The sequence below is a fragment of the Centropristis striata genome, chromosome 3, assembly GCF_030273125.1.
Source record: "Centropristis striata isolate RG_2023a ecotype Rhode Island chromosome 3, C.striata_1.0, whole genome shotgun sequence".
Lineage (NCBI taxonomy): Eukaryota > Metazoa > Chordata > Actinopteri > Perciformes > Serranidae > Centropristis > Centropristis striata.
In genome coordinates, this window is record NC_081519.1 from 12377487 (window position 1) to 12402367 (window position 24881).

General features: G+C 38.6%; 1 protein-coding gene across 1 annotated transcript; it reads left to right on the forward strand.

The window, feature by feature from the left end:
• The first annotated feature begins 1272 nt into the window (after positions 1-1272).
• Positions 1273-8433, forward strand: LOC131968545 (adenosine receptor A1-like). The gene is made up of 3 exons (XM_059329470.1): positions 1273-2099; positions 5836-6130; positions 6442-8433. Exons 1-3 carry the CDS (start codon positions 1759-1761, stop codon positions 6823-6825), a joined length of 1020 nt encoding a protein of 339 aa, XP_059185453.1. The 5' UTR covers positions 1273-1758; the 3' UTR covers positions 6826-8433.
• Positions 8434-24881: the final 16448 nt, after the last annotated feature.

Below are 24881 nucleotides of genomic sequence, written 5' to 3' on the forward strand. Positions count from 1 at the left end.
GTGGATTCTTTTAAATTTCAACAAGAAATATCAGTTTAGACAGGCATTTAGTTGACTATATGTAACTGGTCAACTAGATGTCCAGGCTTTAATTATGTTTTCTTGATGTATTGTGTTTTTCTGTGTTTGCCTGTATGTTGTATTATACCTTTATAAAGCACTTTGTGGTTTTCTTTTCCTGTGAAAAGCACTTTATAAATAAAATGTACTTACTTACTTACTTTTGACTGTGAAAAATGTGAATTACATCTCTAAAACAAATTGACATTCTTACATCATAAAGCCAAAAGATTACAGGCACATCTGCATTGTTTTCTGTAGAAGGTTGTTAAAAAAAATTGAATTTAGCTTAGAGTGTCCCTGGTCTGTACCCTAAAGATAGATAGATAGATAGATAGATAGATAGATAGATAGATAGATAGATAGATAGATAGAGACAGAGAGAGAGAGAGAGAGAGAGAGAGAGAGAGAGAGAGAGAGAGAGATTCATTTTCTGACCTTTACTGGACTCAAGGAGAGGGATATAAGCCTCATTGATCGTTTTCTATCTCTTAACAACCTGTCAGAGTAATTTTGCCACCGAGATTTGAGAAGATGGCAAGTTTGTCCAGAAACTGCACTTCATTTTGCAATCACATGCAATGCATATGAAGGCGTTACATGTACTCAATTTTTGTTAACAACATGTGTGTATATATGCTTCCTCTGTGTATGCAAAATCCTGCCTTATGCAACTTGTTTATGAGTCTCATTTGCATCTATATAGGTTTTTGTGTGCACATCTGTCTTCCAGCTGCAGTTCTCCACTGATTCCAATCTGATGTTGTCCAGTATTGTTTTATTATCTCCCTCCAACATAAAGCATTTTGTCTTCATCCAGTTTCCTCTCTATGCAGCCTCTCCAGAATGTCAAGGCTTTAATACTTTTCACCAAATCGTCACTTCAGGCTGCAAGAACAGTCAGAAGTGGTCAAATCTTCTGTTAAAACCACATTTGGGAACTTAGTGGTCTAAATAAGTATTTTTTTTTGTCATATATAATTAAGTCTTAGTGGAAAAAAGGGAAATATTGTGTGATTTGCCTTGCAGTAACGTCGTGCATCACTGGCTATGCACCTGTCATGTGAATGAATGTGTCCACTCCCATAGAGGGCGAGCTTCCAGTCGCACATGTGACTTAGCAGAGAGAAGATACTTTTAATAATAATTTGAACTCCCAAGGAAACATATCTAATCTGAAATCATTTCACAAGAAGCAATAACCCCGAGGAAAACAAACATTTGCCTGTCTTGGGCCAACTAAATCAAGTAAAAATAAAAAGGAGATAACCCCTGATGGTTGTGGGTGATGGCGCAATTATAAAAATGGCTCAGCTTCAGCAGGAAACGACACTATTTTGGACAAATTCTGTTTATTTGTTCCGTTCTTTGACAAATGTCAGACTGTTAATCCGCACTTTGGGAACCCGGTTGTGACTCATTCCGGGGTCCGTCCTGTCACTCCGCCCGCAGGGGCCACTTCATTCTCGGAATCGGACCATATGGAGGAGACCAAGTTTTGCGTCTTGCGCGCCAGCTCCGTGACCTGGATCTGATCCTAAAATAATTCTGAGCAACAGACACCTCTGCCTCTGTGGGGACATAAAACATGCCAAGTCAGGGTGTCTCAGTCGGTGCCCACAAACTCCAACAGGGAACTCCCTCGCCGTGTTCGGACTGTTTCTCCGCTGAGCGCGCACTCTTCCAGCATCCGTGAACATGCCGTCGTCTCTGCCTTCCTCTAAAGCCCTGTATATCGGGATGGAGGTAGTGATCGCCGTGTCGTCGGTCATCGGTAACGTGATGGTGGTCTGGGCTGTGCGTATTAACCGGTCTCTGAGGGACACCACGTTTTGTTTCATCGTCTCCCTGGCCTTGGCTGACATTGCAGTCGGGGCTCTTGTCATCCCCCTCGCCATAACCATCAGCATCGGACTCCAGACGCACTTCTACAGCTGCCTGCTGGTCGCCTGCACAGTGCTCGTCCTGACGCAAAGTTCAATCCTGGCGCTCCTGGCCATCGCCATCGACCGCTATCTGAGAGTCAAAATACCCATGAGGTAGGCCGAAAGGTGAATTCTTCTAGTTTCCAATATCTTGTCTCATTTACAGAAGCCTTTGTGTCTGGACCGCTGCTCGGACCAAGGGCACCCACCAGAGCGGTCATGCACGATTTTCATTACAGCTCCAACGATAAATGACTGTAATATGTAAAGTAAAGGTGTGTCTAGTCATTTTAATTAATTAACAATATCTTTAATGTGGAGCTGCGTTAATCTGCTCTGACTTATCTGTGATATCTCAGCTGGAGATGACACTGCCTCTGTGATAAAAGTCAATGCCATTTTATAAAACCGTTTTTAATAGAGGTTCTAATTATATGTAGACCTATTTATCATTATTTATTCATGTCCACGAATTCATTCATTATATATTCCCAATTATAAGATGTAAACTGAAACAAAATAATTAACATATTAATCAGAAAAATCTACTTAAAATCAATAATTAACACAGATTGTAATAATTAGGCTATAGGGTTGTTTATACATAATTATATGAAGCCTTATTATGTGTTTTAGCTGCAAATGGAGACTATTTATACAAGGCATGGAAGTTCCATACAGACAGATGTAGATCAATAAAGATTACTTTGGTGTAAAATAAAAGGACAGTTCATTCTATCTACATATTTAGGATTTATATTGGCATACTCAGATTCTGATGAAAGGTCCAGGTCCTTTCGGCACTTTTAAAGCTGTTGAATTTCACATCTGTTTGGAAGCCAGCTGTTTTCCAGCCTGAGCTAAACACACACAAGAAGCACGTGGAGGTCATAAATGTTGTAACTCTTTCTTTACTCCTTACAATCAGGTTTGTTATCAACTAACTTGATGGTAAGCAGACATTTTGGTTGCATGGAAACACAGATTTTTTTTAATTGGCACTCAGCTTGCTTTACCCATATATTTAGTGAAAACTCAAGTTTCCACTTCCAGTTCCTTAATTGGACAGTGAGCCTGGACGAGTCTGGCAGAGAATGCGTGATTGGTCAATAGGCTCATGGTGGCTGCTTGATGGATTGCATAATTTCCCAAGCTGGCAACCGACACACACACGCACGCACACATAGACACACACACACACACACACACACACACGCATGCACGCACACGCACACACACACACACACACACACACACACACACACACACACACACCGCACAGGAACAATCAGTAGTATGATTTCAACACTACCGGTGTTCCTGTTATTTATCAGGGTGCATTTCAGCCCTTGTTTTCCACACAGTGGGGTGTTAGTGTTATAGGTGCCCTCAATTTTTGACACAAAGTGCTCTTATTTGTCTTTTACAAATTACTTTAATACCTAAAAATCTGTGTTTTGCACAGTTCTTTACATGGTTATTTTCACCTGTAATGTCAGAAAACAAAAAGCCATGACTCCCCCTTCTTGGTGAAAGTGGTATTGTACTCTACTGGATTTAGTAACATTATTAATATCTTACAGTTTTCCAATTCAAAACAGGATAAATGGGACAACTTTGTGCATTGTATAAAAATATTGTATTGTAATGATTGTAAATATTGGTTTGAATTATGTTCTGTATGAGGCCATATAATATTTCTCCTCAGGATTAGCTGAAAAGGTGTTCTGCACCCCCACCACAAAGAAAACACTTTATCCCAAATCTGACAAAAAATCCCCTCCATCTTACTGTTGATCCATTTTTTTGCAAGACGCTCCCATCAGGACATGGAAAAATTTTAAACACCAGTGAATTGTTTTTTTTCTGTCTCCTGCTAAGTGATAATGGAGCAAGTCCCCCTCCCTAAACCACCCCTGAGACTCTAGAGGAACACAGTATGACAGACGCTGATTGCTTTTTATAGCGGAGGTGGTTTGGAAGCAGTCATGATAAGGGTGGTGTGTCTGAGATTTGAAAATGCCACAAGTATTGTTAGTGTGCTTAGTTGGATGATGGGGTTTTGCAGGTGGGAGATGGAGACGGAAATCCCACAGGAAAGTAGAGATAGATGGAGGACAGTTGTGTCCAGAAAGTGATTTTTTGGCAGATGGACAGCTAATCTGTATGCAGACAGTCAGCCAAGCTTCACGAGCGGCTGGACAGAGAGTTAGAAATATACAAGTCGAGATAAAAACTGTCGTCACATATGGAAATACTCCAGACTACAGATCCTTTGAGTATTCATTCATACCTCCTGTGTTGTGTCTGTCTCACCCTGTCTGAACTCCTGTGTGTGTGTGTCCTTTATAGAGAATAAATGGCAGGGACACCTTAGAGAAAGCACACAGGGAAGAAGAAATATGACAGCTTGGCTCTGCCACCTGTCTCTGTGTGTCTCTGAGTTACCTTTAGCGAGGATAGCCAGGGAGCAAGCATGATATGAAGAGGGAAAAAATGTGAATCACAAGTGAAAGAGAGTGAAAATATTTACTCACCCCTTTGTCTGATTGAGTCAGCACTCACTGTTAAAAAAAAAGGTTGAATTACCAAAATCAACAGCCCAGTCTACCACAGGAATCTTTCATGTCCGCTTGAGAGTGACTCATCACAGACCTATCCAATAGCAGACCATTGTGTGGGAGAGAAAGGACAAGTGACATCCTTCGAAAAAAAAAAAAAAAAAGGTCAGCAGATGTATTAGCCAACAACTCCCACGCTTTCCTGGTGGTTTCTTTCCAGGGAAAGGAGTTCAAATTAAAACGTCACCTGCTGCCATCACACAGAGTTACAAAGAGAGAAGGAGTGGTGTTGCAGGGATAACTCATTTTGGTTGGCCAACCTAGAAGTTAGCAATGCCCAGTTTCCCTTCTTCTGTGCAGAAGGACTTCCAAGGACATGATGTGGATCTGAGAACTCCACCTATTATGCCTGGACCTCCACAACGTTCCAAAATATTAAGTCAGATATGTGCTAAACCCAGTGGAAAGCCATGTGCAAAACTACGTCATGTCTAATTAACTGTAATTTCCCAGCTTGGGATAAATAAAGTATATCTATCTATCTATCTATCTATCTATCTATCTAAAAGGGCCTTGACCCTTGTCTGCTTTTGCCACGCCAGCGTAATCAAATGAGATTACTTCTTCATGAAGTGAAAACGAAAATACGAAGCAACGTTGTGCCCTGCCATCAACTTCCCTCGAAAGTACTGGCTTTAAACTTCATGCCAGTTTTTGTTTGATGATGATAGGCCGAGGAAAACTGGAGATACTGTGAAATATATTTAGAATAAAGATATATAACTAGATGTTACCCTCATTTTAGCTGTTATCTTTTATGTACAACCTGTCTTCACATTTGCAATATTTAAAATTTTTCACTGAGCAAAATTGCATTTTTGAAAGTAAGAAACCATTTATTTTTTTGTGCTTTTGGGGTTCAAAATGTTGAGAAAATAAGGTGAAGTTGTGCTGGAAGAAATAAAGCCAACATGGCATGGTAAACATTTTTTTCAGTGGTATATACAGGCAGAAAAAAAGTATTCAAAAACAGCAAAAAAAAAAAATAGCCCAAGACTCCAAAGGGTAAACATTTATCATTATCCTGTAACCATCACTTGGGGAAACACTGGACACTGTTCAATAAAAGTTACATTGTCAAGCTTTAAGAGTTGAAACAGCAGCCCTAGATAGATTTGCTGACATTATTAGCATCACAAAGAGAGTATCTGTTTTAAATCTCTATTGTAGTTATTTGTATGATGTTTTGGACTGAATTAAAAACAAGATCTTCTCCTTTGTTGCCATAGCTACAAGCGGGTGGTGACTCCTCGGCGAGCTGGAACGGCCGTGTTGTTGTGTTGGCTGGTGTCCATCATAGTGGGCCTCACGCCCATGTTGGGTTGGAATAACCTTCAGCTTCTCCGCGACAATGACTCCCTGATCACCGATGACCTTTTGGTGACATGTGAGTTTGAGACGGTCATCAGCATGGACTACATGGTCTACTTCAACTTCTTCGGCTGGGTGCTTCCCCCGCTGCTCCTCATGCTGGCCATCTACGTTGAGATTTTCTATATGATCCATAAGCAGCTCAACAAGAAGGTGAGCATTTCCTCTTATTGTGGTTGCTTTGTTTGATATGCTGCAAATTAAACACATTTTTTTGTGTCTTGGTAACTCACCAAGTTTAGCGCGTATCATTAAGGCTAAAGCTGTGGCTGGAGTTCAGGTCAAGTCAGGGGTGTATTGCTGCATGTCAACCCCTCTATCTCCCTGCTTTTTCTAACTGTGTCTCTCACTATCAAAAATAAAGCAGACATTTAAAAAAGACAATTATTTTGCTTCCTAATGTGTACTGATTAGACTAAATCTAAATGTATACGCTGACGATCCTCTCCTTTATCTCTATGCAGGTGACAGCTAGCCATACGGACCCCAGCCGTTATTTTGGCAAGGAGCTCAAGCTAGCCAAGTCACTCGCCCTCGTTCTTTTCCTCTTCGCAGTCAGCTGGCTTCCTCTTCACATCCTAAACTGCATCACCCTCTTTTGCCCTGCCTGCGATAAGCCAATGTTCCTCATTTACATCGCCATCATCCTCACCCATGGCAACTCCGCCGTCAACCCCATCGTGTATGCTTTCCGCATCAAGAAATTCCGCACAGCGTTTCGGAAAATCTGGAAACAGTACGTGCTTTGTCAGGATCCAGTTGGACGGCTTCCTCAAAGAGGGAGCCAGAGAGGACAGAGTCATGAGAGGAGGCTGAGGCAGAATGATGATGACGATGATGATGTGTGACCCTTGGCAACTAATTGGATTGCTGTGTAACTGTTAAGTTTCACTCCACTGGTTCACAGAATGGAAAACACTCTGGCTTTATTTTCATGCTCGAGGGATTACTGGTCCAGATCGGCCTTAATGGCATCGCCGGATATCAGAGGATTGAAAGAGAAGGGGGGAACTCCATCATGGACTGATGGATTTCTTCTGTCCAACTCATTCTAAGAAGGCATGATGACAAATCAGCATGGAGATGGAATAAACGTCCTCGATAAGACTGATTGTTTATTTCTCCACTGGCTGATAGAATGAAGATGATGTCATATGAGATAAGGGGATTCTCATCAGTTTTCAAACACAAACCTGTCAAACTTGAATCAGTAAGTTAGCACACGTGGTACAACAGTAGTGTATGCTGTATTGCATTTTTGATCTGAATTAAAACTCGCCTTTTTATGTAAATTAGTTAAGCATCGTATTATGTGCTACATTTACATGCTTAGTTCTGTGGCCTTATGGAAATGAAAATGTGATTAAGAGGAACTAAGACTCTGATGATAGTGTGAATCTGATAAAAAAAAAACGAAAGCAGGAAGTTTGCGCAACCAGCTTGGTGCTTTGAGACAGACCAGGACACTGGACGGACTGTATGCTGACTGCATGGATGAAAAAACATAAAATCACTTGGAATTACAACCCAGGATCTTTGGTGGGATAAACATGTGGACTCATGGCCTTTACAGATGCATGTGAAGGTTATGTTTTTTTGGTCATAACTGAAAACATGCAAGATAAAAGAAAAATACTTATTAATATTATTAGTAACTGCAGGACTATGAATCAAAGGAACGCCGGACCTCCTCCATCCAATAAGCCTCATTTGATCTGGGTGATAATTTAATCCTATTATGTACCTCTACTGTACATGCATTAACAGGTATTCCTCCAAGATTAGCAGTTTTTTTCAGTTGTATTTTAACATTTATCTTAGAAGTAGGTATACCAATGTAACATCACCTCTCTGTCATTTCCAGGGCTGACATAAAAGCCACCAAACTTCATTGATGAAAAAAGAGATTTTACCTCCCTGGTCTACCACTGCCTCGATCGTATAGCTTGTGCTTTTGTGTGACTTTGGTGTTTTTGAGGGTTAGTTCAGAATCACTCAAGTCAACAATAAAATGAGCAAGATTTGACATAAATAGAGTACATGTTGAGATAGGACTGCTGACACTTACAATATGTACTGTATGTAACTAATATATGTATAAATGTTAATCGGAGATACTGTATAAATTTCACCTCACTGAGCCAACAGCTGTTTATATCTGTCACGTCCTCTTACTGCTGTTTATTTAGTAGGCTGTTCAAAATCAAGCATTTCATTAGATTTTTTTAATGATATAGACAAATGGAGACAGTAAAGTAAGCAAAAATGTGACAGCATATGGCGAGCCCTGATTTAAATTCATAATGCACTAGCAGGTGGAAGCATTAATATCCAGTCTGCGCTTTATGACAGAAATAGCATCTCACTTTGTCTCCATGCTCCTCTGTATCGAGGCTAAAACCATCAGTTGTGGGGGGCATTTTCTCATGTGCATACATTGATCTTCTGTCACTTGGCAGAGAGGTGCTCGTGTGTGAATAAGTGAAACGGTTATGGGGAAAGAGTCCAAGGGAGAGGTGGGACTGGGTGGAAGGATTATTCTGTTTACAAGGGAAGGCGAGAGTGCAGCCGAGGAACTAATCAGAAGGCTCTGCGGAGGTCAGCATCAAGTTCACTCTGATGCTTTCCCATCAAACAAACAGGCCTGTTAATGTGACCCCGGTGATCTCTGTCTTAAACCTACTGTGACACTATGTTTTACAACAAACACACACACACACACACACACACACACACACACACACACACACACACACACACACACACACACACGTGTACTCATTGTATTTCCAATGCTGCTCTTGTAATAATGTTTCCATGTTATTCTTTTCTCACTTTGTGCTCTTGTGGTTTGCTTTTAAAGCCGTTATGTGTAGAAGTAGGCTAGTAGGCTAATAGAAGCTATGAGATACTACAACAATAATATATTTAAACTTATTTTTGAGTGAGTTCGTAGAAAAATTTGACAAACCAGAAGGAAATTGGTTAGCATGTTGCTTTCAGCCCATTCACTCTGTGTCCTTGAGTCTGGACAAGGTGTCGGGGATGGGGTTTGACTGTATATAAAGATGTATGACGCGTCTCCGCTGCCTCCCACTATACAAAGATCAAAATATCCTGGATCGTGGCACTGCCATCTTGGTGGTAATCTGTGCAATAGTGCTCTGGTGGTAGAGCTGCGGTATCGAAGTCCCGCCTTCACACCCTCTAGCAATTGCGAGTCAGTCGCAGCTGTCAATCATCAGAAATTATTGGATTTGTAAATTATAAGAAAATGATCAGAAAACATGAGGGGGCGGGGTTTATGACCTATACTGCAGCTCGTCTTTCATGGAGCTGTCATGTCATCTGTCTTTATGTACAGTCTATGGGTTGAACATATCTAACACGGTCTCTCTTTTGATTCTACCACTGTTGGTGCCAACGTCAGACATTATTAATTCTGCACATAGTGGCTTTAAGTTTTGATCTGTTTACTTTGACTGAACTGGTGTGAAAAATGATTTGTGCAATATTCTTGGATGTACATTAACGATATCAAAAGAGAATCTGTAGCTTAGATGTTGTACATGTAGACACTGTTAATCAGAATCAAGGGCAGTATGTGCTAATATGTTGAGCTAGATGGAGTCAAAACATGGAAATTGGACTCTTAATCTTGGCTCAATGTGAACATTTTGTCAATGCAGTTTATGTTTACTGCTGTGCTGTTGGAGAATACACTTACACTGAACAATAGAGAAATAAAATAAAGCTGCTTTTATAAAGGACCCTGACTTCCCAGAATCTGATGACAAAACTTTTTCAGAAGATCTTGGCAAGTTGTAAGAACATATTTGAAATATAAGAATATGTCTTCTTATCTCTCTCTGTCCCTCACACACTCATACAGGCGAAAAAGTTTATGTATGTATCTGAAATCACAGCTTTGTCCCAAAGGGCTGCACAATTATCAACATATATGACTTACTGTATGATACAAACACACAGATCAGTGTCCATCAAATACTTATAGACTGGAAATCTATAAATTGATGTCAGGACATTTTTGTTTGTCTGTATTTTTTTTTATTTTTTTTACAAAACTTCCAGGAGAAAGATGTAAATTGAATAGATTTTTTCACAGCAGTCATTTTAAATTACTGTCTTCAATAACTTAATCAGTTGTGGCACTGCATTTCTTACAGGGCCATGTTTCCCACGGGTCCTTGAAATTGTGGACAGTTTGAAAGTTTTTGGAAACCGATGAGATAAATAGACATAGGTCATTCAAAGTGCTTGAATGTAATATTCCTGGGTCGATGAGTTCTGCTGTTAAAAGGTGCAAGAATTCATTTGTTTAGGAGCAAAAAAGACACAAGAATGTGCTTCAGCTTTGTTTGTGTGACAATGAAGTGAAGCTTCATAGTATAATACATCTCTTCAAGGCCCCTTAGTCTTTATCCAGGAATTGCTGCATGTCTGCAGAGTGTATGGAGTTTTGCCATATATAAATGAGGTGTTTCTAATCAGCTCCTTGATTATTATGGTGCTTTTAAATGGAACATAGACTTAAAGGCTGTCTGTTGGAACTATCCGCTGGATAGAGAATGGATTCCAGCTCTGTCTGGGGTCAAAGATTAATTTCCCCTTCATCCTGTAGAGCCTTTAGCTGTGGATCTGCTTCCCAGTTGGTTTCATACCTGGCGGCGTGCCTGGTCCAGAACTCCCCCGCCATGTCTCACAGAGTTAGTATTGAGTTGACGCAGACAGCCAAACAGCAGCAGGAGAATGAGGTGACTGTGCCAACAGCTTGACTCTGGGAGTCATGAAGATCTGCTACAAACAAATAATGCATTGGCTGTGCATTACTAAAAACAAAGAAAATTCATGTTTACTTCAAATTACTTGTTTTGTGAAGAAGGTATAGCAAGAATTTCTCACATATTTACGCACGCTTGACTTTCAGCCTTCCTCACAGAGGTGAAAATTTACAGCAGATGCCTTTACATTCCAGTGTGAACGGCAGCCAAAGAGCTGCAGCCTCTGTGATCACGACACAGAAAAACAGATACAACAAAAAGGTTTTGTTTTTTTATCCGTCCTTTCCTCCAAGCATACATTCTGTTAAAGGAAGAGAAACAGATAGCATATAAAATGAGATCCAGCTTCCTCCTCTTTTCCCAAACAATCACTCTCTCCATGTACATCATGTTGCTATGGCTGGTTTTTAAATATAGGTGGCTTCTTACACACTGGCATCAAGTGATGGAAAGTGGTCAGTGCTGCACTCTGCTGGTTATTGTGCAGTAATGCAATGATATATGAGGCAGGGATGTGGAGTTTAGCGCTTAAAGGTCCCCTATTACGCTAGTTTGAACTGTGTAATACATGTCCAATGGGCCTTTAAATCAAGATTATGAACTCAGTTCTAAAAAAACACACAAATCCAACCTCACTGAGCCTCAGCAAGGTTATACTTTCTTTACTTAATGTTGTAAAAATACATGAATATTGGTACAATATTGTGCAAGTGTGTGTACTACCAGGTGTAGAATAAAATACTGCCAACATTTCTTATTTTCAAATTTTATTTGTGTAACTAATTGAAGAATATATGCTTCATCGGTCTTAAAAAGTAGCCTACTCACTCTCCATGTGTTCAAATATGTGTTGTTCTGTGATCACATATTGGAGAATACAGATTTAACTGACTGGTGATGTCAGAAGTCAGTATCAGATAAAACACATCTGCTTGCAGTAATTTCATCTTTACAGATCCAAAAATTTGCTCTCATCTTAAACAGATAAACAAAGGGTTTCAGTTAAGCCAGTTTTCATAGAAACCCTCCAAACCTGCAGTAAAACTATTACATGTTACTCTAGAAATTAGCCCATCCATGTATTGGCATTTTTTGTTTATAAAATGCTAAAACATGCTTGTTTGAAATATATATAAAAGCATAAAACACCTCAATGTCATATCCAGAATGTAAGAATTCACTAGCCATTCTCAAAGTTTTTATTGAATCATTAAAAAAAATACAAAAAAAAGGATCCCTTTTAATCACGTATTTAACAAGCTGCGAGGACAAACAAAGCTGCTGATAAAACATTGAATGGTCTTTGTGCTCTTTCAACCCTGCACGTGTGAACAAAATGTTTAACTTGTAGCTACAGCAAGATATCACATATCACACACAGATATATCAAATGTGTTCCACTTTTGATGAAACAAACGTGTATAAAACGATGTAAGTGCACATTTATATTTGAATATTTCATTTAAAATGTTTCATTGAATGTAAACACGTTTGAAATGTTGCACTATTCCAAATATAACTGTATGTGATTAAGATTAAGACATTTCAAAATCAGCATTTAACAGCTCAAGACATATTCAAATACCCGTATATGTGTTGTGAAAAAAAAGGTAAGCCACAGAAAACACACTGAAATCACAGCCCCAAAATGGCTTTACCTGATTGAAGTCACACAGTTTATACAGATGTGTGAACATGGTGGGTTTAACAGCTTAATTGCTGCAACTTGCAGAAATTACAATGACTTGGCTAGAGCTTTGCTGGCACTGTGATTTGTTCATAAAAAGGCAAGCAAAAAGAGACATCAGCAAAATTAAATAATTAGTGAGAAATGTAGGAGCACCATAAATTAACCTGCATGTGTGAAAATGCATGAAATTGCAGCCTGATCACTCAGAAAACTCCTCTGAAGACAATCAAAAATGTATACTCGTGTGACATGGAAGTGTCGTAGTGGAGAATAAATCCAGTAGTATCGTGTGATATTAAGTGCCTTCTAATGACAAATAACATGACATGAATGAAAGCTTGTTTGCTTTATAATAACCCTCTTGGAATAACAATTAATTCATGTTATATATCAAGAAATGCAAGTCAGAGGGAAGTGAAACAATTTCTCTCAACGGCAGCTGACACAAATTAAATCAACTCTCATTTATGGTTATAACACACATGATTGCATTAAGATGATGCACTTGCATCACGAGAACACAGATTGTCTAAAACAGAAACTGTGTAAAGCGCTTGGGAAATCTAATGAAGAAGTTTAGTGTGTGTGATCAGATGTCTGCCTACGTGATCAACAGACAGATACAGATTCTGGCTCAACAAGGTCATCTGGTGAAATATTATTCTTCAGATGGGTGCATTTCATACAGAGAGGCTGGTTTGGTGAATTCATTTTGAAGTGTCTGCCACTTTATCCTGAAACAAAGCAAACAAACACAAAATTTGTGTCAAGAACTCACAAGTCACTCAGAACGAAACTGGACCTCAAGACCCAAAACAGAACTACAGCTGAAGGATGCAGATGAACACGTAGTGGTTTAGGGCTGTGGTTTGAATCTTTAACTTCCTGGTTACTCAGTTTGTGGAGAAATCAAATGACATTTTGCAGAAGACTAAAAACAGTAAAGTTTTGTATTGCAACATACTAATAGTTGGGTTTACTTAACATTCAAGAAGTAATTGGCTTCAGTATTAATGCAGACTTGGCACAATAAACACAAATACAAATTCTACATGTGATCAAAATTAAAATGACTAAAAATAATGGTTCCTTCAAACTAAAGAAATTGGTTGTTGGTTATAGGGCTGCGTGAGAAATCAAATTTTATTTTACATTACAATTTTTGGCTTCCAGCCAAAATGAAAACAAGATAATAGAGATAAAATTATTATTCTGTTTTATAATGATGCTCTAATTTTTGTGAGTGTTATAAATCAAGCCCTTTCCTTTGTAAAAGAGCACTTTTACCCATTTTTGCTGAGTTACAACCAGAACAGGGCTGTTGTTTTCAGTAGGATGTAACAGTGCCTTACAACATAATTGATCATTTGATTTTAGATCTGATTTATTATATATATATATATATATATATATATATATATATATATATATATATATATATGTGTGTATATATATGTGTATATATATATATATATACACATATTAGATAAATTAGATTTAACGTTCAACAAAATACACTGTTAATGATAGACTATGTAATCTGATTAAATAATCCATATGGACCAAAATAATTGTCCCATAACTGAGCAGTCCTAGTTGGTTGCGGTCTGTTGTTTCGGCACTGGTAATATAGAGAAAAGTATGATCTAAGATACGCAGTTTGAATAACAGATCCATGAGTTAGGTTTCACTTACAGTAAAACTATATTTAACTTGTCTACTATTTCCTGTAAATTTAAGGACGGTCAAGTCAAATCTGCCTAATGCAGCTGGTGAAAGAACTGCATTGCATTTTGATTTCACAAGAGTTAAACTGGTGTCAAGGAAGTAGTGGAATGACTGTAACTGGGTGGCAGGAGGGCACAGTGCTGCATTCTTTCAGTCATTTGATTTCCAGTCATGTGGGGTGGTTAACAAAAATGAAAGAAGAAAACTGTAGACTTAGGAATGCTTGTAAAGTAAGGGATGGGAATGAAAAGAAAAAAAGGAACCTAACTTACATGACATGTAGAGAATACAAAACCTCCAATAGTGATGTCATCAAATAATTGATGTTTGTTGTTTCAGATTCAACAAATCAATGCTTCCTTTTTTCTTCACTACTGTCATTATATTGCACTTAAAGGTCAGTGGTTGAACAATGTGAAAGGAAACTTCCTGGATTCATCTAATTAATTCCTCGAATTAGTATTTGCAATGCGTGCACCACTGTTTAACTTGTATAAAAATAGATGTCATAAATATAACAGTCAGGTTCCAAGGGCTGATGCAAACCTTGACCTTTGCAACAATAAACATCGTATCTCATGTCCTTTACCTTTTATATTTTTATTTTCCAGCTGTTCTGCCCAGTGTGAGTAATAATGTTTTAGAAAAGAAAAACATTCTTACCCATCCACCTTGCTGAGTCACCCAAGAGCCCACACGCCTGTTGAGGAATGAAGTCATGACATTCTGGACTTTACTTTTAAGCTCTGGGCATGATTTCTTGACATAAAGTCCAAAGGCCACTGAGGCCCTGATCAGCTGCATCTCTGAAGCCACTTCTGCCTTCTGGGAGGCCTGAGTCTGGCACAAGGCTTCCACACCATGGCTAAATGCTGTTTCTAAGGCCTGTGGAGAGATGACAGGAGTACAGATACTATACAGCAAAGAACTCAATACAAATACATTTTAAGGTGGGTCCTGACTACACCTATAACTCTTTTTAAAGTGCAGAAACAAAGAAAAACCCATCCAAATCTAGACAAACACCAGATTATCTGCATGGCTGGGAAACACTGAGGTTGGGTGTATAAATCACTGTAAAAAAAAACAATTTACAGTGCATTTGCACAACAAAAATAGTCAGCTGTAGTAAGAAAACTGACATTAGTCATCAAAGATCTATTGTACAGTGTTAATCTGTGTGTATGTGTATGTGTGTGTGTGTGTGTGTGTGTGTGTGTGTAAAGCTGAAAAAAGTCTGATACATCTAGATAAGCCTTAACTGATCCCCAGAGTGGCCATTTAGTTGTCACAGCAGCACACACGAGAACAGGTAGAACAGGAAAATAGAAAAAAAAACTAAAATAAATGATTAGAGGTATATAAAATTAAAATAAACCCTTGTCTGAAGCATTCACTATGTGTACCTCTTGAGCTGCTGCTTGCTTCAGTTCAGTCAGTGCAGTTCTGAATCTGGGGTCATCATTCAGGGAATCAGCCACACTCCTCAGTTTATCAGCTATCAGCACGGGGTCAAAACCATCATCTGAAAATGAAAACATAATATCCTGTTTTAACAGTCAGTAATAGCAGCAGGCTAAATATATGCACACACACAAGTATAAAGTGATTCACATATAGGATAAAATACACACGTATATCCTGATCATCAATTGTTAACAATTTCTCATGCAACAATGGCAGAAAATGCCGTTTTCATCATGTCAAAAATGAAAAATTTGCTGCCTTCTCCGTTTTATATCATATCAAACTAAACAACTTTGACTTTTGGACTGACAAAACAAGACATTTTAAGACACCACCGTCGTCTTTGTATACAAGCAGACATAGCTAAATAGATACAAACAAATAAGCTCCACTTGACACATAGCCAAGACGATAATTATGGCACACGAGCAAAAATAGACAAAACTAAAAGGTGTAGAAAGTATAGAACAATAATAAAATAAGCAACAACCTGTGCTGAGAAAGGAAGAGTGATGTGAAGGAGCCTTTAGTGTGAGAAAAGGGTCACCCGTTTCAGGGTTGAAAACATAAGGAATGGACACTACGTGTTAACGCTATCTGTCCTGAACAGAATATCGACGGTACCAGAAAACACCCTGAGAGAGCCTAAATATTAGCCTAGCACTTTGACCTGTCTGTCTTGTTCTGTAGCTTACCTTAGAAAATGAAACTTCACTGACAGTCATAGCATACACACACTGACTCAGTACAGTCAGTTCTCCCTCTCATACTCGCATATTATATAATGAACAGTCAGAGAAAAAAACAACTAACCACTGCACGGAGCTGGGCTGTCAACCTCCAAACTAGCTGCATCTAACATGCGACATTCAAGTTCCTCCTCGTCCTCAAGCAGACATTGAATAATTCTGCTCGTCTGCCACTCGACAGTGACTGCTGTAGGAGCCATTGTTGCTCATAAAACATCAACTGAGCGACTGATCGCGCGCAGCCGCAACACAGAAGAGGGCTGGGTCCTGATCGGTTACTACGCTTGAACTTCCGGTGTGCGAACAGGGGTCAAGCTGCAGTCACGTCTCACCTGTGTTTCAAACCCAGAGCAGAGTAATGAGGTGAAAATGAACTACTGGTCAACTATATGTTTGTTTAGGGCTGTAGAGCTCTTCATTGAGATCAATATGTGACTTTAATGTGTTTAGTTAACACTGGTAGACAGCATATCGTCACACTGTTAAATAATCGCCGAAGTCATTTTTTCTTTTTTCTTTCTTTCTTTTTTTCTTTGAAGTAACATTAATGCTCATGATACTTGTCATGTCATGTTTCTGACAGGCTTGTGTGACTCTTATGTAGACACCTTCAAAATAAAGTGTTACTATATCTTGCTTAAGTCACAAAGGCATGTTCAAAAAATTGCCTAAGTCATTTATTTCTCTTAAGTTGCATAATTTACACACCGTGTTATTACTATGCCAATAGCCATCCTTTGTTGCATCCTTTTTGAGTGAAAAGTTTTTTGTGTTTCCTGCAAAACGAAAATGACTTTATTACTTTATTATTTTAACAGGGTGACGATATGCAAACAGCACTCTATTGCACGTCCCCCTACATTTTAGCACAGATATTTGCCTGTGAAATTTAAAGAGATATATTTTTGGAGGCATCTATCCATGCAGATAGTTTTGTCTAGGTGTTGAGATCTGAAGTCTTTATTCATATCATGTGTGAAATGATTACAGGGAAGCAGTTGTTGTCAATAACATTTCAGGCCTTAGACACCCTCCAACAATGCCCATTAAACTATAAAAAGAAAAAGAAATCAAGCAAATCTGAATCTAAGACAGCAAATGGTGCTAGATGAACATAGGGATAAATATGATGGGCATGTGTATGTGTGTTGACAGCATTGAAACCGAATGAACTGAATGTAAACAGGAATGTAAATAAGATCTCTGTCTCAACCTTTAGTACATATGAGGTCAATTGACTTTAACTGCTGGTGTACACATTACAACATTAAAGAATTCTTAAAAAACAGCAACACAAAATATCTTTCCAGAATCAGTGACTGGATGAGAGAATGATCCACCAAATTAACTGTATATTATTAAATATGAAGTGCCAAGAAGTAACTCCTATGAAAATGTGTGTTTTGGAAACATTCACCTCCATTGTCTTAGTGCAGAGGGGGAAATATCAGAGAGTGGTCCCACAATCTCTTGACAAATAAAAAATATTTGCATTAAAGCTGCAGCATTTTAGACAGGAGGTGTCCACCTTACCTGACAATGACTTACCTCGACCCTAGTTTATATAATGATTGTGGCATGTGATCGGCAGTATCAGCTCATGTTTGCACCAGAGGGAATTACAAAGTCAGTCAGCTTCCTCAGAACTGGATTAAAAGTAGATGGTGTGGATATAAGCATCCATCTCTCTATTATTTGTAAACGCGTATCCTGTATGAGGTCATGGGGGACACATAGGGATAGAGACAGACAACCATTCACACTCCCAGAACCAGTACCACAGCTGCCAAATTACCAAAAAAAAAAACACTAAAAATAATGGAACACAATGAAGAGGAACCATTTGCAGGGTTGGAATAAAAGGCCCAATAAATTGAAAAAATAAAAACAAAAAATCAGGTAATTAACGCTGCAAATAATTAATTTAATGTGCATTTACAGGACATCAGGACATAAATCCCACTGGGTTATATTCTAGCCATAAATAGAAAATTATATACACCTGGGGGACCAAGACTGATACTAGCTGGATATAATTACTGGGCCTAATTAACTACATCAAGGTTCAGAAAGCAACTTCAGTGTGAGGCCTGTGGACTGATAACCATTGCCTTGTAACACAACATTTTTGTTATTCTGCAAAATGAACACCTATGTTCATCTCTTAAACTAAAATAAAAAAAACTTTTGTTGAGGCTAATTTTGTTGGTTGAATGAAGGTGACAATCACTGGGATGAAATAAGATGAATCAGGTGATTTCTCTTATAAACTAAATTATTTTTTGTATATTAGGGGAAGCTCAGTCCATACAAAGCACTGGGAACATTATGCTCTGGAAGCCAGATTAGACAACCCTTTTCTAGCTTATTTTAAATAAGTAAGTAAGTAAATAAGTAAAAGTTTTGCCCAGATTTGACCACTGATCACCACACATGTACACTTACACACTACCTCCAGAAGATGGCGACCTTCACCTACTGAAGATGTTCTTCGCTGAGCGCTGCCCCACCCTGGTTCACACACACTGTGACTGAAAATAAATTGAACTTGATCACCAAAACCATTCTATTTTTTTCCGCAGCATCTACATTATTCACATTGCTAATTATAACAGATGTCCCCTGGTGTTCATGTATCTATGTAAGAGCCTGATGTGCAAACATATCAGATTGAAGCACAACCAAGAAGCGCCATTGGATCACAGTTCCACTTAATACATGCACAATAAGCTTTTCCCACCATCAGACTGACTGGTTCAATCACCACCAGTGAAGTGTTTGAACCCTACATCGGTCACTCGTCTACAAGCAGAATCAACAACACACAAGAATGCTTTCGCCATATTTGTCCTGCAGTGCAGGCAAAAGACAACAAATAAATTATTCAGTGTTGATACCATTGGGGGATTAAAAAAAAGTAACTCATGCTGTACCTGTCATAATTCGTAATCCAAAAAGACAGATCATTAATAACCCAGATTGTGAAGTGTGTCACAATCAGACTCAGGCTAATTCAATAATTTAAATAACCTGTCACCCCTCTGGGCTCCTATCAGTTCATATGTTTTGTACGTTACGTCACCTGGTTTGAATGTTATCAATCCATTAAATGGCCATCAGTGGTTATCACTACCATAGATTTGAGGTGGTAGGGTCAAAATATACCAGTGCAGAGTTGTTATTATCAATTGATAAGCCGGATCACTGCAGGGAGTTTCAAAAGTGTCAAGGAGCGACCTCTAGTGGCCGTAGTTATTATGATGGAGACGCAGAGGAAGTCATTTGACATAGTCTAACGCATATAAAGTCGACATGAATGGATGGGTCAAACACTGTTTATAGAAGACCCTTCTAAGAGACTCTGGCTTGTGGCTCTTCTGTGTGGAGTTTGCATGTTCTCCCCGTGTCAGCGTGGGCTCTCTCCAGGTCCTCTGGCTTCCTACCACAGTCCAAAAATTTCCCATAGGAGTGAATGAGAGAGTGAATGGTTGTCTGCTCTGTTAGTCTCGCGTCCTGTCCAGGGTGTACCCGAGTTCAGATAAGCAGTTAAGGATAATGAATAAATGATTACTGCCCATTCAAATTTAATGGTTACATAAGTGAACTTTTGTGTGCAATTTATAAATGTAATTGTGATATGTCAAAAACAAAATGCAAAAAAACAAAAGCAAATGCAATCTACTATTACATCATAGTGTAAATACTCGGCACCCCTATTGCAAACGATTAAAAAAATACACACAATGTTACCAGATAGAGTATACTAAGTACGCTGTGGCTGATTTAGTTAATCTAGAGATAATGTACAGATCTGTTTGACTCCATCGATCAAACGGTTAAAGAGTACATCATTCCAGTTAACCAATATTTTCTTGGCTGACTACAGACCCTGCAGTTTTGTTGCATGGGACTGTAATTTGCTGCTGATTTTCACTATTGGTATTCCTCTCTCTCTACACAGGGCCAATCACTGATCAGCCTGCTCGATATTAACCCACCTTCGCCTGTTGAACCCTGCATCTATCTTGTGGCATTAAAGCCGAGATCCAGCCACAAACCAGCAGCACCAGCAGCACCACAGACTCCACTCCAAATCAATTAGATTAAGGCAAAGCTGGGAGGTCTGTTAAACCAGTTGTGGTGTTTAATTGCATAAAACTGGTCACATCATGCTTATCCTAGTAAAAAAAAAAGGGGAAAAAAAGCTGTTTGTGAGGACAAGAGGAAAAAAAAATGAAAGAGCATGTTTCATCCACACATTGTACTCTGGGATGTCAGAGAATGATATGAAAATTGGGTTGCCCAGTCATGCAATTCCATTTCTTCTGGAAAGAATAAAGTCTTGATTAGGAATCGTGCACCAAGATAATCAGCGGGGATGTCACACTCACTTCTGTGCTGTCTGATACAATAAAGTCGGTGTGATGCCATACACACAGAAAACTGCTTGCAGATGAAAAATAACACATCAAAGCTTGTGTACTTCTCCATAACAGGATTCCCAAATGTTAACCGGATCATGCAAATATGTAAGGTTAAGTATCATAAACTACATTATACATAAGGAGATTATAGGGGCTTTAGTTATTTGGTTATCTGGTTTAGGTATTTTGCTTATTTGTGACATTACAGCACCAGCATTCAGATTATAGAGCCCCTTCAAATGTGCAAATCTTCAGAAAACTTTAATAAGAATAATGCTGGTGTCAGGAGAAACTCGTCACATATGAAATGTTATGATGAAACCAACTACAAAGACCAGAAATAAATGCAAGGTCTGGGAACTCGTTAAAATCTGATATGGTGGATGATGTGAAGGTGGTTGAATTACATTTCAAGAATGAAGGTGATAATTTAATCAATTCTTCAAAGTGCATTTGCCAAATGTTTGCTCTTACTTACTTAAAAGTCTCAGAAGACCACATTTAACGGAAAACATTATTTGCATTATTTCTCATTAATGTAAAGAAAATAACAAAGAAAACGAAAGATCTTAAATAAAGCACCCGATAGATACAACTGTGAAGGCAAAATACATAAAGTACATGAGGCAAAGAGGAGACAGTCTCTGCTGATGGATCCTTTTCTCTGACGTAATAGCTTCCGCTGCCATGGAGGTTATGTTTTTGGTTCGGTTTGTTTGTGCGAAAAAAATACAGGCCTTTCATGAAATTAAGTTGAAGGTTGTAGCATGGGTCAAGGAAGAACCCAATACACATTTTAGAGCACATTCGAATTATGAGGAAAATACACAAGAGAGATATTGCCAGACAGGGCATGGCCTTGACAGAGGTCTGCACTCTCCCAGTGCCCTTCAAGTTAATGCTGTGATTTTAGTCTCAGGTGAATCAGAGGCATCAGACAACGCAGCATGGGATTCAACTGAGAAGCTGGTGGGAGACCAAACAAATCCATAGATAAATAAAACAAAACAACTAAGATAGGCCTTGACAAGAGAACAGAGTAGTTAATTAACATAGACAATATGGCAAAGAATTAAAACTAACTTTTTAAGAATAAATATAGTGGGGTAGACTGGCTGATGTAGAGCAGCTCAGCATGTAAAGTGAGGTCGCTGAAGGTGACGGATGGTCAGAAAGGGGATAACCAGGTCTGGAATAAGAAGAGATTGATAAAGCAGAGGAGGTAACTTTGACACCAATTATAATGACATCAATAAATATTACACAGTGGCAGTGTGTACAACTAATACATACATAGATACAAAGAGGTTGTTTTGTTTTTATTTTGTTTTTTCTTCTTTTTTTGCTGGGACAGTTAGATTGTTTAAATTATATGTTGATTGTAATTCAATGATTGTAAATATTGCTTTCTTTTATTGTTATTAGTTTTTCTTTTCTTTTAAAATGAATTACAGAATTATAATAATTTATTGTAAATATTGCTTTCCTTATCTTGTTATCTTTTTTCTGATGCTTGCTTTGGCAATATATACATTGTTACGTCATGCCAATAAAGCCAATTGAATTGAATTGAATTGAAATTACAAAGAAAGAGAGAGTTTGCTGGGTAAAGAAAGACATGTCACATGACTTACATGACTGTTTCTGACACCATAAAACGAGGCTGGTGATGTCTGACTGTGAATCTTTGGATGCACAGCTGCCAGCAACCTTGGTGTGTTTTCTGAGTTCATGATTGTAGCGCCAAAGGGAGTCATTTCTGTGGCTTTTGCATTATTATAGAGAGAACAGGAGAAGCCAGTGAAGAGAGGCTTTCGATTCTATTCAGTGTAGCTGGGATCCTCTTCTCTGGCTCTGTGTGATGAAATACCTGATGAATAGTTGCAGGGGTTTGTTCCTCCAGTGCTGGCACCAGTAAATGTCCCCAGCATATCACTCTGCATTATTCCACCTTATTGCACTGTTTCACTCTGAAGATCTTTTATGTTTTGATAAAAGCACATGCGTTTGGCTTTAAATGGCTCTCATTGAATCATGTTCTCTCCAAAATTTAAATTATTTGTTAAGTTAAAAATAGATAGTATGGCTTAGCGCCACTTCCTTTTGTGTACCATTGTATCCATGTTGTCTGCTACTACCTCCTACTCAAGTGCTAAAATAATAGAGTAAAGTCTGCTTAGCCATGGTGAAAATGCATATTTACTAAAGTAGAAATATAAGGCGTACTTTGTGTGTTTTTCATTTTAGGTGCCATAATACTTCTGCACCACTGCAACTAAAACACAAACATTTGACTTTTTATCCCACTACATTTATTTGACACCTTAAGTTACAAGTACTTTTCACATTAGGTATATTGTATACCTAATATATATACAACAACCATAAATCATGATGCATTATTACATGAGTTTAAAAAAAAAAAGTGCTTTATGAATAAATGTCATGACTTGCCTAGATGGGAAATTCACATGCTAGCCTACTGCAGTATGTTGAGTTATTATTATCAGCTCCACATTTTCCAGCTGTTACATTAAAGTAATAAAGACATCAATAATTCAAAACATCATTCTGAAATGACGCATTTTGCATGATATACTACCTTGACATTTGGTACTTTAAGTGTGTTATATTTTAATGTTAATTATTAATAATAGTTATAACAACTCCGGTTACTCTTTGAACGCTGGACTTTTAATTTCGGCTTTTTGGTAGACTACTGCTAGCTAGGTTATTTTGTTTAGGTATCTAGGTAGGCCTGCATCTTTCACCACCGCTGCTCAGACAGTTCAATAGACGACCGCTGCTAAACTCCACATATTGTAACCATATTGTGATTGTAACGCACTCTGAATCAAACGCACCTTTAGCAGGGAGACGGGCTGTTCAAACTAACACCCTGCAGCTCAGTTAGGTCGTGTGCTACTTTGCTAGCTTAACCTCCACAGCAAACACCTGCTAGCTCACCTGTCTCCCTGTCCACGTGGCTTCATGGAAGGGCTGATGGCGCTCGTGCTGCTCTTTAAACAGGTGATTATTTGGTTTCACTGTAGCTTGAGTCTGGAGTTTTTCTTTGCTACAGCTGTTCCCAAAGGACCCTCTGCTTGGACACCTAGGACCACTGCTGCACTTCAACAAGGTATGAGCTTACTTTTGTCTATGTTTATGCTAATATGGATGTCAAAAGTGGACATTGACTGTCCTTTCAGGTTTGTGTCCTCTGCAATATGAGGCTCACACTGCTGCTAGCTAATACTTTGCATTAGTATGGCTGTTGTATTGCATGTGCTTTTTGTTGTTTGTCACATTATTTATTATGATAACTGATCGTTTTGGGTCTCTGCTGATAGTTAACCTAACGTGAAGCTATAAATATTCATGTTTGGCCATTGTGAGTTATGGGCTGAATTGATTTATGCTCAGGTCGTTGCCTTTGTTTTCTATCATCCTACTGCAGACTCAAGTTGGAGGTATTGGATTTTGGCTTTAGGGACGTAAACTATTGTCTCATTGTTCATATAATTATGTACTCGCCTGCAGTAATGCACACTTGTTCCCTTGTAATATTGGCTATAAGGGAAAACTTAACATGGCTTGTCATGTAGGACACTTTTCGACACACTTGAAAGTGTTGCAGAGTGATTTCAATTTTAACAGTGGGTCAAAGTTTACTTTAGAAATTTCTAGAAAGTGCTAAGCTCCTGTCTACTGCTGCTTCACTAAACTGCAGTCATTTCTGAGGTCAAGCTTATAAGCACCTGCTAATGGAGCTCTGCTTATCACACTATTACATATCACAAGAGAAAAACATGTGCCCCAACCATGCCTTTCCATGCCTTTGACAGTTTCATTATTACATGTTTGTGTTTTATTTATGATTATCGGCTGCATACCTGTCATCTTCTTTACCTGCTGCTGCACATTAAGTGAATTCATGATTTATCCATCTCAGCTCATTAGATTGCATTGGAGTGGAGGTGCTTTGTTGGGATCGGCCACATGGTGTCTGCTGTCTGACCGACACATGGTAGATTCCATATAATA